The sequence below is a fragment of the Pelmatolapia mariae genome, linkage group LG2 (assembly GCF_036321145.2).
Source record: "Pelmatolapia mariae isolate MD_Pm_ZW linkage group LG2, Pm_UMD_F_2, whole genome shotgun sequence".
NCBI classification, from domain to species: domain Eukaryota; kingdom Metazoa; phylum Chordata; class Actinopteri; order Cichliformes; family Cichlidae; genus Pelmatolapia; species Pelmatolapia mariae.
This window is the reverse complement of record NC_086228.1, coordinates 24094400-24108872: the sequence shown is the minus strand read 5'-3', so window position 1 is coordinate 24108872 and position 14473 is coordinate 24094400. Positions and strand designations below refer to the sequence as shown.

At 39.5% G+C, this 14473-nt stretch overlaps 2 protein-coding genes across 8 annotated transcripts in view; both read right to left on the bottom strand.

Moving 5' to 3' along the window:
* The window catches only part of LOC134643402 (uncharacterized), a 28956-nt gene extending 15587 nt beyond the window's left edge, over positions 1–13369 (bottom strand). Inside the window, exon 1 of the transcript XR_010573479.1 lies at positions 13327–13369. The gene's annotated coding sequence lies outside the window, so the exon portion shown is untranslated. The remainder of the gene's footprint in view (positions 1–13326) is intronic.
* On the bottom strand, positions 434–13497 carry LOC134643442 (uncharacterized). Of its 7 annotated transcripts, XR_010573488.1 has the most exons (10): positions 13404–13497; positions 12976–13107; positions 12699–12767; positions 11625–11696; positions 11255–11335; positions 2735–10232; positions 2533–2623; positions 1685–2151; positions 1480–1570; positions 434–1099 (listed from the first exon to the last, which is right to left on the bottom strand). XR_010573488.1 is itself a non-coding variant. In XM_065469883.1 (5 exons), the coding sequence occupies exons 1-5, from the start codon at positions 13005–13007 to the stop codon at positions 10202–10204; spliced, it is 285 nt and encodes a 94-aa protein (XP_065325955.1). In that variant the 5' UTR covers positions 13008–13328; the 3' UTR covers positions 5203–10201. The 7 variants fall into 7 exon arrangements, 2 of the variants coding, with proteins under 2 accessions (XP_065325955.1, XP_065325956.1); XR_010573484.1 differs by lacking the exon at positions 13404–13497 and having other exon boundaries at positions 12976–13328; XR_010573486.1 differs by lacking the exon at positions 13404–13497 and having other exon boundaries at positions 1480–1555; positions 12976–13328.
* Positions 13498–14473: the final 976 nt, after the last annotated feature.

Here is a 14473-nt window from a genome sequence, read left to right as displayed (position 1 = left end):
ATAATAATAATAAGAACTAGAAAGCGAAAATTTCAGAAGAAATTTTAAGTGTGCCTATGCTACTGCCAATGAGTGTAGTTTGCCTTTAATGTGGTTCAACTAGTGCCGGTTGCCTTTTATAACACTAGAGGGAGCAAGATGCAACATGAGCATAGTTTGCTTTTTATACCACAAGAAGGAGGGAAATGGAATACAGCTGATTTTCAACTTAAAGCAAAGTAAGCTGTATTGTGATCTCTGTTATATGCGGCATACAGAGATGAGAGAAAGATGCTCCAGTTACATGATTACAAAATAAGTTAATAGATATAAAAGAAAATAAATTATGCTTTAGTGTCAGGTGTTCAAGAGAAGTTACAATTTAGATTTTACAGTTTTGAGTCGTTTAAAGTGGTAGAAAAAAAAGATGTCCATTAAGCGGTATTCAATTTGTATTTCAAAGGTATTTTAATGTCAAAGGGGAAAATACCACATGCAAATTATGAAATTTCCCATTGTGGGACTAATAAATGTATCATGTTATTCAAACAATATTTTGTACAGATACCATTTACAATAATGTATGACATTTAAACATGATATTTAGATTGTGGTAAATAGCAAAGCAATATAAAATAAAAAAGGAAAAGGAAACCATTCAAGTAACTTTATATTATGAACTGAAAAGTAAGGCAAAAGTATAAATGAAAAGCATACAAGCATTAATGTATATAGATAAACCCAACAATCATATGACCCCCTATGAGCAAGCACTTTGGCGACAGTGGGAAGGAAAAACTCCCTTTTGACAGGAAGAAACCTCCGGCAGAACCAGGCTCAGGGAGGGGCGGCCATCTGCCGCGACCGGTTGGGGTGAGATGTAAACAAATCCAAAACTGTCCACAGAGCTACAGGGGGCACACTGGGATCGCAACAGCAGCCATACAGGGAAACAGATTAGGATGTTCTTCCCAGTACTGAAGTGGGTCGGCTTTTCTTATGTGTGCGTTTTTCTCTGAGAGGTAGGTCTCCACTTTATTTTCTGTTGATGAGGCACTCACGTATACTTCTGGATAAGGGTCATTTGGAAGCAAGTGGTTGGCTGACTTTGCGAAAACAGCTAGAAACAGATAAAAGGAAAACACAATTTAAAATAATAAAACAAGAGACATCACAAAGTGCAGCTCTTCAGTTAGCAAACTGGCAAGTAATGAAGTTCTAAAAAATAATTGGAAAAACAAATCTAACTTTAGAACTAAATGACCCAAAACTATATTAAAAATGAAGTAAAAAAAAGAAATTGGCTTAATACTGGTGTCTTCTGATGAGGTAAGTCGCCATGCGAGGTAAAAACCACAGGTGGCTGTAATTTGGTGGCCTGTATACAGTTCCAATCCAAGCATGTAGTTGGTTTAAATGGGTTTAATACTGGTGTCTTTTGATCACTTGACTGTATATATAAACCTGTTGAACAAAAGGTGCATTTTAATTTCACTATACCTGCCCATCCTTGTAGCCGGTCTCTACTAGCATGGCACAGTTTCAAGATCAGTGTAGGGCTTCTCCACTGCCTTTACTGGACAGAACACATCTGAGGAGTTATGAATGGATGGATGACTTAATGAATGGATGAGATTATAGTTTGTTTCAAAGAATATCAATAAATGTTAGAATATAAAGTAAGAAACAAAAAAATACAAATGACCTGTTATGGCAGGGATCCCATCAGGTGCAGTCTTTCTGTTCACGTTTCTGGTCAGCTCTTCAATGGATGAGAGCACATCAGCAGTCTTATCTATCAGTTCCCACTGGTGAGCTGTCCTTGTTGGTGGTAGAGTGTGTTCAGAAAAACTCCCTTTTAACAGGAAGAAACCTCCAGCAGAACCAGGCTTAGAGAGGTGCAGCCATCTGCTGGGACCGGTTGGGTGAGATGTAAACAAATCCAAAACTGTCCACAGAGCTACAGGGGGCACACTGGGATCGCAACAGCAGCCATAGAGGGAAACAGATTAGGATGTTCTTCCCAGTACTGAAGTGGGTCGGCTTTTCTTATGTGTGCGTTTTTCTCTGAGAGGTAGGTCTCCACGTTAGTTTCTGTTTATGAGGCACTCACGGATACTTCTGGATAAGGGTCATTTGGAAGCAAGTGGTTGGCTGACTTTGCGAAAACAGCTAGAAACAGATAAAAGGAAAACACAATTTAAAACAATAAAACAAGAGACATCACAAAGCGCAGCTCTTCAGTTAGCGAAATGGCAAGTAATGAAGTTCTAAAAAATAATTGGAAAAACAAATCTAACTCTAGAACTAAATGACCCAAAACTATATTAAAAATGAAGTAAAAAAAAGAAATTTGCTTAATACTGGTGTCTTTGGATGGGGTAAGTTGCTATGTGAGGTAAAAACCACACGTGGCTGTAATTTGGTGGCCTGTATACAGTTCCAATCCAAACATGTAGTTGGTTTAAATGGGTTTAATACTGGTGTCTTTTGATCACTTGACTGTATATATAAACCTGTTGAACCAAAAGGTGCATTTTAATTTCACTATACCTGCCCATCCTTGTAGCCGGTCTCTACTAGCGTGGCACAGTTTCAAGATCAGTGTAGGGCTTCTCCACTGCCTTTACTGGACAGAACACATCTGAGGAGTTATGAATGGATGGATGACTTAATGAATGGATGAGATTATAGTTTGTTTCAAAGAATATCAATAAATGTTAGAATATAAAGTAAGAAACAAAAATACAATTACCTGTTATGGCAGGGATCCCATCAGGTGCAGTTGCAGTCTCTCTGTTCACGTTTCTGGTCAGCTCTTCAATGGATGAGAGCAGTCTTATGTATCAGCTCCCACTGGTGAGCTGTCCTTTTTGGTGGTAGAGTGTGCTCAGTTGCAAAGACACTAAGATCACTTGGCAAGTCCATATCCCTCACAACCTTGCAGTCATTTTGTGTTAGTGAATTACACAATAAATGGGGTTGTGATAACTGTGATATGTATTTAGAACACCTGATTGGAGGCAGGCGTATGGCTGTGATATGTAAAGGTGATCAATCAATGTGTGTTTTTCGGTAGTTGCAGCAGTAATAAGTTGTGCATATCCTCTTGACTGAAACAGTTCTTGGATGGGTTTTTTTCCTCTGCTCATAAGGTCCTCATTGAAATCTCCACAAACAATAATTGGTTGGCAATTCATCATTTCCAATGAGTCCAAAAGACATTGCATTTGTGGTAAAAACCTCACGTGGCTGTAATTTGGTGGCCTGTATACAGTTGCTATCAAAGCTGTGACTGGCGATTCAACCTTGATAACAACAAATTCAAGGTCAGTCACATTTTGCAGGTATTTTCGAGACTCTGCTATAAGAACTGTTTTGTAGTACATTGCAACTCCACCGCCATTTACCTTTGCCATGTCTGTATGGTTTGTGTAAGAGACGTGTCTGTTGCGTGTGGCCATGTTGTACTGTTCCAGCTGGAAGCGGGGAGAAACTGATGATCCAGACAAGTGAGTTTCTGTTATGCATAAAACATCAGCAAGGCTGACTTCATGGTGGCATCTCATGTCCTCCATGTGAGTTGGGAGACCTTGTGCATTGTGATGGATAATTGTCAATGTGGGGACTGTGGGAACAACTGATTTTAAGAATTGCAACAGTGGTCTTGCATTCTCAAATGATGCATGTCTCATATTTTTGAGTGCATCTGTGATGGCAGGATCAGCATAGATTTTCCTTTCATCAAAGTCTGTGATGTACAGTCCTTTAAGTGAGGTTGTGCGGCTGAGTGCGACATAGGCCATTCCAGGCTCAAAAACACGCTTCAAACATACTACTGCTGACTCCATTGTCATGCCTTGTACTTTGTGAGCTGTACATGCAAAGGCCAACTTCATTGGAAATTGCCTGCGAAGAACTCCTTTTTTACTTGTAGATTCTTCACATTTCTCAATATATACGAGGTTGTCTGAGGATCCTTGTATTTTTCTGCGAAATTTTTGCCCAGAATTTTGATTGTCCAGCGTAAGTCCAATGAGATTCACAGTTTTTGGTCCATCCTGTGTGGTTGTCACAATGTTCGTGATTGTTCCAAATGTCCCATTAACAAGCCCATCTTCAACATCCAAATTTCTAATAATCATAACACGCACTCCAGGTGCAGCTTGTATGTTATCAGGTAAATCTCTTTTGTTGCCTTTCATCATATCTGCCAGGAGGACCATCTCACCCGTCCGTGGGTCTTTTCTGTAGTCTTCGGCCTGAATATTTATGATATCAGAATGAAGAGCAGTTACAGTTGCTGAATTGTGTTTGTCGACCTCTTTGTTTGTAGCATAAATGTGTAATACATTAGATGGACAGTCTTTTATGTCATGGATAGCCTGTGTGAGCAAGGCTTTATCATTGGCTTCAAGAGAATTTGTTTTTTGCTTCACTCTTATCCTGTTCAGAACTTCAGCAAAAGAATGATCATCTTTCTGTCGCATGATTTCTGTCAGGTTGACCATGTGGAAATAGTCTTTCCAGAGATCAAAGACATTGTCCTCGTACACACAGAGTGGTTTGGCTTTTCCAAGGGGTGGCAGCTGGTAAAAGTCTCCTACTGCAAGGATAGACATCCCACCAAAAGGCTTCTTGTTTCCTTTGATCTGCTGAAGTCTCCAGTGGATGTAGGCAAAAAGGTCTTTAGAAACCATAGATATCTCATCAATGACCAGAATCTCTGCATTTGAAAGTGAAGCTCTCACTTCATCCAGTGCATTGCCCAATCCCTGATACGGCGGTTTTAAAGATTTTGGCAGCTTTAGCAGAGAGTGCAGTGTTTTCCCAGATATGTTAAAAGCTGCAGTGCCAGTAAATGCAGTCAGCAGTACTGCAGGGTAGGACATGTCTGCTTGGTCACGGAATCTGGGGAGTTGGTGCAAAATCTTTGTTGCCTCCTCATATATGCACTTGATAACATGTGATTTTCCACAGCCAGCTCCTCCAGAGACAAAATAAAAGAACTGCTCAGGACAGTGACCCCACACAAGTTTGAAACACCACTCACGCACTGCGTAGAATATGGATGCTTGGGTTTCATTTAGACTTTGGTACATTTTTCTGACAAAGTCTGGGCTCAGCTTAGGTGCTATGATTGCTGGCATGGTTCCACTGTTGCTACCACTGACTTGGTAGTCTGGAACAATGTCCATTTCATTTTCGTCAGTCTCGTGTCTGGATTGTCGTTGGGCCACACACTCTAAACGATCTACTTCAACCTCAGGTGCAAAGGTGTTCCATGCATTGATAAGTGGGCCTTGTTGTTCAATCTGTTCCAATGCCCTTTCCATTGTTTTGCCATGGCTTTCATAACGCTTTTTGTTAAAGGTAACAATTGGCCGTACTGCAAAACCATGTTTTCGTCCACTTTTGTAGAACTGTTCGGATGTGGAGTGTTCTGTGTTTTTAAAGTCATCATTTGATCGATGTGGAAAATAAAGTTTTAGTAGTCTGCTATAAAACTTTTCTGGATGTTTCTTTTCTGAGAAGCGAGGATATCTGATTATTGCAGGTTTCCCTCTTGTTCTCTTTTGAATATAACCCATGTTATTCAAAAGAGGGATGGCATTTTTTGACTCTGTTTCACGGCTGTAGAGAATCCTGTACTCTGAAGCAAATTCAGCCAAACACATTCTTTCAAACTCAGGTGTTCTGGGTCTGTTTGCATATTTTTCTGGCAATCCAGACATCCACACATTTTCATCATCTGGTGCCATGCTTTGCAACCTGCTCATCGGGAGACTCATTTTCAGGGCATCATCATCAGTCTGTATGAACACCACACTGCGTGAACACTTTTTTAGTGGCAGGCTGCATGTCCTTGCCACGGATTCCTGGGCACTGACTTCTCTGTGTTTAGCATATGCCTGCATTATCTGTTTCATTTCATCTCTTTCATTGACATTGGACTTTTTTACCTCCTGGATGACTCCATTAAGAAATTGTGTCATCTCAAATTCGGGTTTAGAGACATAAGACATCATGTACATCAGGCAGCTGTAGTCATCAATGACATATTGGATGTCCATGTTGGCATTCCAGGCTCTCAGTAGATCTGCATTGTATGCATTCACCCAGCAGTCATTAGGTTCACGCTTTAAGAGGATGACATGGCCATTGCTTAAATTGAAGACACAATCCAAGTATTGTTCATAAGTTAATTTGCATTTGTGAAGCAGCTCAGACAAGTCTTCAAACGAGGAATTTGGGTCACAGAGCAAATCTCTCAATGGCTGGAGTTTTTCTTTGGCCTCTTTCTGTTTTTTTGCGAGCGCCATTCGTCTGTTTTTTTGCTTTTGTTTTTCATTTGTGCCTTTCTCCTTACTTGTGCTATGCTGCTTATCATTGTGATCATCGTCATCATCTGGGCTTGGGAAAGTGATCATTGTTTGGTCTACAGGTAGTTTGGGGAACCCAAACCTACATGACACATTACCTTTTTTGCAGGATCTGGAGTGATTTCTGCTGTGGACTTGAACCTCAGACACAATTTTGTGAAGTTCAGGATCGGCATTTTGGTCAGGCATCTTACATGTTATGTACTTGTCAATAAATTTGTACACGTGGTCTTCAAGGTCGCTTCCAAATTTAGGTGCATCTTTGACCCAAACCAGTAAATGGATATGAGGGCTACCTCTGGCCTGAAACTCCACTCGATAAAAGTAATCTTCTACTTCACCGATGGGCTGTGCTGGGGACAGGATCAGTGTTGTCATTAGTGCATCGACTCTTTTTTCAAACAATCGCATCACAGTCACAGGGTTGCTTCGGAGAATTTCACACTTTGTGTTCCAGTCAAGTTGTGAAAAATCCACTTGTTCACCTTGTTGAGTTTTTATGACCTCAACAACCTCAGGCCATCTCATTTCAGCAGCTGAAAATGTCAGGAAAAAAGTTGGCTTTCCTAACTGTCTGACCATAGCATGCAGATCTTTCAGTGCCTTTTCCCAATAGGCTGGAGTACCTCTCAGAGGTTTCATGAAGCGTGTTGCATCTTTGTTATTTATCAGTCTCTCCACTTCGTCTTTATTTTGAAGCATTCTGTTACTAATTCTACGTCCATCCTTTGTGATTGCCTTACCTTTGCGCAATTGGATGGACATGCTGTTTGTAGCCATGTGTGTTTCTGTTACAAACTGTGCAAAGAATAGGTAGCTTTGGTCAGTTGCAAAGCGTGTATCTGCAGAGAACAGCCGTGTATTAAAATACATGCTTGGGGACAGTTTGACTTGTCTGGCTTCATCTAATGTGTTCTGTCCAGTTGGGAACTGCACAGGAAAGGCCATGGCTTCAAGTTTAGGAATAGAGAAGAAACCAACAGGTCTATTTCCTTGGGCGGGTGCAATGCTAAATATTCCTTCACCATATGATAAAATGTCCTGTGCTATATCTGGTGGTTGCATACAGGTGTCTAGAACAAGACCAGGGCGAAGTTCTTCCTTTTCTTTCTCCGTATCTTGTAAGGGCTCTCCATTTGACTGTTCAGGCTCCAATAGTTCGTTTACATCATGACATGGCTCAAGTATTCCAGCTGTTGTTTCCTCAGTGGTTCTTCTTTCTGGTACAATTTGGTTGTCAAAGTTTCTGGGCAGTGCATCTTGAATATCTGTATCAGCAGTGTCATGTTCCGTCTCGATTATCTGATTATTTGTGGGATCAGCAAAAGTTGCGTCATCATCAATAGATACATCTTTGTATTCTGAATGCATCTCTTTTAGCTTTGATAAGCCTGCTAACACATTCTTCATGTTCACAGTGTAGAAGTGTTGGTATCCTTTGAATCTGATGTGTCTTTTCAGTTGTACTTGCAGGAGCTGGGCTTCATTGCTAGGTCTGGGAAGACAGTTTACTGTGGTTTCCACGTCTGACGGTACACAAACAACAGCCCCATGTACGGCTCTTTGTTGTCCTTTTGGTAATGCAATGATTTTGGCAAACGGGAGAATTTTAGCAATCAGTTGTCGTTCTAGTACATTTAATTGACTCAGTTCAATTGGGATGGGTGCTAGTGCTAAATTGTTTGCCACTGCGATGGAAGAGATCTTTCCTCGTTGTAGGTGGCTGTCACAGTTGTAGCAAATCCACTCTTGCATTCTTTGTTTTGGAAAGGTACAATTAGCTGTACATTCACTATCACAAACATGGACAAATTTTCCTGTCAAGCAGGTGTCAACAATGTGACTATTTTTAACATACTTTGATCTTTTGCAGTGTTTTACTTGATTAGGAAACAGAGTTCTGTGGCACACTGTACAGACATGGGTGGGTCCTAACTTAATTGTTTCACGGAAAGCTAATGTGGCTGCTTGCATCACACTATTCACTACAAGCTGGGGCTGTGCTTCAGACTGTGGACCCTGCTGGAATTGTGTTACTAGTCGTCTGTATTTCTTCTTTATTCTCTGCGCACACAACTTTTTATAAATGGCGAAAGATGCAGTGGTAGCCATTTTGTGTCTCTGGTACTCTGCACAGCGCTGTATATGGTGCAGTCTGAATTGTGAGTCATTATGATACCTGGCATGAATTGATTTTTTTTGTTTGTGCCTGTATTTTGGATCCGATGCATATTTTGTTCTTATATATGCCCTCTTCCTTTCTCTGACATCATCCTCTCTGTATTTCTGGCTCATGTATTTTTTTTGTCTGCTTTGAAAGTCAGCATCCGTGTTGTACCTTTGGACCAGATATTGCTTCTGTCTGCTTTGAAAGTCAGCATCCGTGTTGTACCTTTGGACCAGATATTGCTTCTGTCTGCTTTGAAAGTCAGCATCCGTGTTGTATCTTCGGAACACATATTGTTTCTGTCTGGTTCGAAAGCTGGCATCTGTGGTATATCTTCTGATAATGTAGTCTCTCTTTTTTTGTTGAAAATGAGGATCATTTTGGTATCTCTTCACATTGTGGGCTTTTATCTTCTCTTGAATATGAGGATTTGCATAATAATCTTTGGCTGATAACAGTTTTTGTTTATGGCGATGACAGTTTTGAGCATATTGAGTTTTCACAGCCTGTAATTTTTTCATTCTAAATTCAGGAAAGCAGGCATATCGTTCCTTTTCGTGTCTTCTTTTGTTTATCTTCTTTGTCAAGTCTTCAGATGAAGATTTTTCTTTAGCTTTTACATGCTGCTTGTGACTTTTTTGAGCTTGACGAATAGCTTTCCCACGTCGTCGTTTATTTAATCTGCACACATTTCTTGTTTTTTGGGGGGGTTTATCTATGACTTTATCTCTTTCATTATTGAGTTCAAGATTTTCTTGTTGTTCTGTTTGGATGTTGCTTGTTGGATCAACAGATGTTTCAAGTTGATGTTCACAAATTTGATTTGAAGCCATTTTGTCTTGTTGCGGGTTTAAAGCACTTTCTAACATTGTCATGTAGGTTTGGGCTGATTCTGGTTGAGGCACTTGCACAGTGGGATTTGTGATTTGTGGTTCATCATTTTGTGGTGATGTAGCTGTTGCTCTTGGTGTTGCTTGAGTTGACTGTGCAGGCTGTTCGTTGTGAGTGCTGACTCTTTTGAAAGAAACAGGCACAAACTCATATCTTGCATACCTGCCTTGATTTTGAAAAAGGTTATGAAGGTGGGTGATCAGGTCATTCACATGAGTGAAAGTGAGCATGACTGCTGTTCCATTTGGCTGGGGTAAACCTGCTGCACTTCTTGAATGTGAATCAAATAATCCATACCTCCCAGATTTGTCACGGAAAACTGCAATGCACTGAGGTGAGACCATGAGCAAAGCATAGCTCACATCTGTTGACAGACATACAAGACGACTAGCAAGAGGCAACCACCACTCTTTTCTTTGATAAGTTTTGTCTGCTGCTTTCAGGTATCCATACCTTATGTTGTCCATTTTCACACTGTAGACATTTATGTCAGCATGAACTTTTTTGGGCAGTTCCTCTATGGTCAGATGATTTTGTGTATAACGCCTCTCCTGCTGAAGATTTGTTTTAATCCAACAGTAGAGTGCATCTCCCTGTTCAAGCACCTTATCAAGTCGGGCTGTGTTGAACTGGTGTTCCTCATTAAGGTAGGCCAGGAATGTGAGGGCATTGCATGTGCACTGATGATTTCGAGAGAATTCTGTGTACCTTTCATCACTTTGACAATGAGTTGCACTGACACGCCAGAAGTGCTGAACTGCGTTGCTCTGTAGCTCCTCTGTCAGTAGTTCTTCATTTGTGTTGTGGAAAGGCTGATCAAGGAATGTAAAGGTGACACATGTTATTGTTTAGTATTTAATGATATGCATTTCACGGTTGAGTAAACATATGTAACTCTTGGTACAATGATGTAAGACATTTTTAATTGGCAAGAGTTGTATAAATTTAGATTCTTGTAAAGTAAAAACATTTTTTTTTTAAATTTGGTAAAATAATCAAACAATGTTCAGGCAAATGAAGCCAAATTATGTCACTCCTCAATCATATTACAGCATAATCGAAAGAGACAAGCAGAAAGACAGTGACAGGAACAGTGAGAGAGAGTGGGAGAGAGCAGAGGTGGGAAGTAAAAATGACAAATATTTTAGATATCTGTAATTTGCTTTAGAGGTGTTTTTTTTAATGACCTTTTACAAAGGTCATATCTGTACCTTCTGCTCCTCATATTTTCAAAGCAGTTAATTTCTTTCAGTATAACACATTATTTTAGGTTGCTGCGGGCCTTCAAACATCAACTAAATTGCAGCCTAAATACAAATGAAAGGAAATCCTGTTTACGTATTATTCGTAAGAGGATCTCAGATGCTCTTAAATTAGATGTAATTCATTCACTGATTTCAGATTAAACCAGATGGCTCTGTACATGTGCCATAAAAAACACGTTTCATAGTTGTGTTACGTTTTGTAAAGAAATGACACAAAATTCAGTTACAGGTTAAATGTGATTGAAACAGAACACACTGACATTCATCTTGAGAAAAGATGAGTGTCACAAAATGTTTGTATTTATTTGCACTGCTTTTCACTGTGGATGTCAATTTATCTGAAGCTTTAAGTATAAAATGGTATAAAAGTATTCAGAATAATAGATATAGAAATAGCTAAACAGACAGACAGCTGTTGAGATGTCTGCATTTTAGGAGTCTGATGAAAGAAACTGACAAATGTACATGTTTAGTCTAACATTTTAGTATATTTAGTACGAGTTAGCAAGCACACTTAAGGTGAAAGACTAAATATCAACCCCGGTGATTATACATAGGGTTAGGCTTACCTTTTTAGGTGGAGAATTTGATGCCGTGTGGAAATCATCGGTTGCCCAGACTCGTTTTGCTGGTGGACGAGTTTCTGAACTCTGATAATACAGTTAATCAAAATTAGAAAACCTACTAACAGAGTTGAAACAGAGTGTAACACTGGATACTTTAAAGAAAACATGAAACAGTAGCGGTTACTAAACTTACAAAGCAATAAAAAAAATCCAGCTGTTTGCATAACTACTAAGAAATTTGAAAGTGAGTGTAACTTTAAAAACTTTAAACAAAACTAACAGAAGCGAGACAACAAAATTCTTACTGTTTGCATAAGGCCAACATGTAACCATATCCATAATCCTTAATGGAGGAATACCGTTTTAAAGTTACCTTGCTGCCTGGAGGACATAAGGAGGTGGATCTATTCTCCGTTTCCAAGGACAAGCTGGCTGGTGCTGTCTGCTAACCCAGGCAAAAAAGAATATAATGTTAAGACATTAAGTGACCTGACACTTTAATTTCACTTTACAATGCAATGCATGGCATGAACTGTTATGCCAGTTGGGTAACATTATAAGATAGAAATGGTCAACTGTATGGGTAAGTGTTATAAAAATATATTGTATGTGCTCACTACCACATCAGAATTACCTGTTCAGAGCTATAAAATAAAAATAAAAAACCCTTTGTCATATTTTCCTTTGTTTTGGATAGAAATTGGACAAAATTGAGTTAGCAAACATGCTTTAAGTGAAAGACTACATATCAACTGTGGTTATAGACACCAAAGATCAGATATATACAGACTGGGTAGGGCTGCTCAATTAATCAAATTTTAATCGAAATCACGATCTGAGCTTTCAACGATAATTAAAAAGGACTGAGCAGATTATTAGCACCACCCTCGTGCTGTACTCTCACGCTGCTCCGTGCGGCAAATCGAGCACACCTCTCTGTGTTTTGAACACGCGTCACAACAATTAAGAGGAGCTAACAGAGGGAAGCTCGGAAAGCTAAGCAGAAGTTATTTGGAGAGGAGAGTGACTGCCGTTGGTTGAAAAGAGGTAAAAAACAAAAAACAAAAAAACTTCAGTGGGGTGGAAACATTATGGGTTCGCGAAGTCAGACGTGGATCAAGTAGACATAGTGTGTAAACTTTGCTACAATGTCGTAGCTGCACCACGGAGCAACACTGCAAAGTTCACTAAACATACATGTTTACGTTTTTCATTTATTTTTTATATTGCAAACATTTACACTGTTATCAGTATTTGCACACTATTTTATGACAATCTTTAAAGCCATTATTCAATACATCGTTATTGTTAAATACATATTGTCAAATAATGGAGATCTAGATTTCAGTGAAAATAATCATGATTATCATTTTTGCCATAATCGAGCAGCCCTATGTGTGGGCATACCTTGTAATTTGTTAATAGAGGAATATTTTTTGATGTTTACCTTGGTACATGGGGAACATAAGGAGGTGAGTCTATCCTGTGTTTCCAAAGATAACCTGGCTGGTGCCATCTGCAAACCCAGGAAAAAGGGTATAGAAGACATTAAGTGACCTGACACATTCATTTCATTTAAATGTTCTGTATACCATGCACTGTTATGCCAGTTGTGTGACATTATAACAAAAAATCCTAAACTGCATGGGTAAGTGTTCTTAACTGTCTCAAACGTGTTTTGAAAACTGTTCAACTGTCTGTGATCACTACCATATCCTCATTACCTGGTCAGATGGAAAACTACTGACTGCCTCATCTTGGTTGTGGCCAGAGAGCACTGGGACAGCAGGATCGACCAGGTCAAGTGGTTTCCAGCGCTTCTTTTGTGCCTGGGATCTTTTATTTTTTCTCGGCATCTGGTAGAATGTCAACATAAAAACAGAATATTAATTATTGGCATTTCAAGCAATTTGTTATTCTAACCCTCTGATACATTGACAGACAAGATGACTACAAGAACAAAAAAAAAAAAATCTCTTTTCTTTAAATAGACATATTGATAGTGTCACTACCCGGTGTTAAGGCTTTGTTAAGTTCCATAACAGTTTGTATATTGTAATTGAGAAAGTGATTACCTTGAAAGTTGGGAGGCAGATTTGTTGACCACGACAGTTACTTCGTTTTGGTGTACAGTAATTGGGAAAGTAATTACCTTGCAAAGCTGGGAGGCAGTGTTGTTGCTGAGACGCTGGTCGAATGCCAGCAGCAAGCAAACCCAGATGTTCACAGTCCTACTTAACACCTCAAACTTTTCAAACAAATCTTACAAGAACATTTGGCAAAGTGATTGGCTTGCAAACTTAGGAGACAGTCTTGTTGCCCACAACAGTTTTTTTATAGAGTAATTGGAAAATTGGGTACCTTGCAAGGCTGACAGGCAGTCTCGTTGCTGGGAGGCGGTCTTGTTGGTGGGGCTCTGGCAGAATGCCAGCAGCAAGCAGACCCAGATGTTCACAGTCCTACTTAACACCTTAAACTTTGCAAACAAACCTCACAGAACAATTAGCAAACTGATTGGCTTGTAACACTGAAATGTAGCCTTGTACTGTCTGGTTTAAATTTCCTACTGAGAGACAAAGAGGAACTTTACTGTTTGGAAGGGAGTAAAAACACTGTACCATCTAATCTTAAAAGTTTTAATTACAAACAACAGCTCTGGAATAAAATGACATCCAGCGCTAAACACACCTATTTTTTTCTAAATATCAGCTGAATACATACATAGAAAATATAAGGGGGGGGGGGGGGCACTTACCTTGGCTGAATCAAGAGTTGAGGTATTAAAGGGTGCTGTAGTTAACGCCTTATAAAGACAGACAAAGAAAGGTGTGAAACGCGACTACAACGCAGTTATTGTTTCGTACGCGGTGAGAGTCGCATCTTAAAAGTTTCAATTACAAACGATACCACTGGAATAAAATCACAGTCATTTTGTAGATATCAGCGCTGACTATCCGCTAACTGGCTTTAGCATCGTGCCGAACGTGCCGAAACAAAGAAATCGATAAAGAAACACACACACAAAAAATCACTTTCAAAGCTAAATTTCAAACCAGAGACAGAGATACGCTTACGGTGTGTCATAGTAAATCACTTTCAAAATCAATTTCAAACCGGGAGATGCTTAATATCAGCTAACTAGCCAGCAACAAAACCACGAGACAAAGAGAGGTGTGAAACCCGACTACAATGAAGCCATTTTTTGAGAGTCGCATCTTAAAA

Coding starts and splice junctions, on each gene's coding strand:
- LOC134643442 (XM_065469883.1), bottom strand. CDS start 13,007: ATGAGGCAGTCAGTAGTTTTCCATCTGACCAG. Junction 11,697..12,698: donor TATGTTCCCCATGTACCAAG/GTAAACATCAAA, acceptor TGCCTGGGTTAG/CAGACAGCACCAGCCAGCTT. Junction 11,336..11,624: donor TATGTCCTCCAGGCAGCAAG/GTAACTTTAAAA, acceptor CTGTATTATCAG/AGTTCAGAAACTCGTCCACC.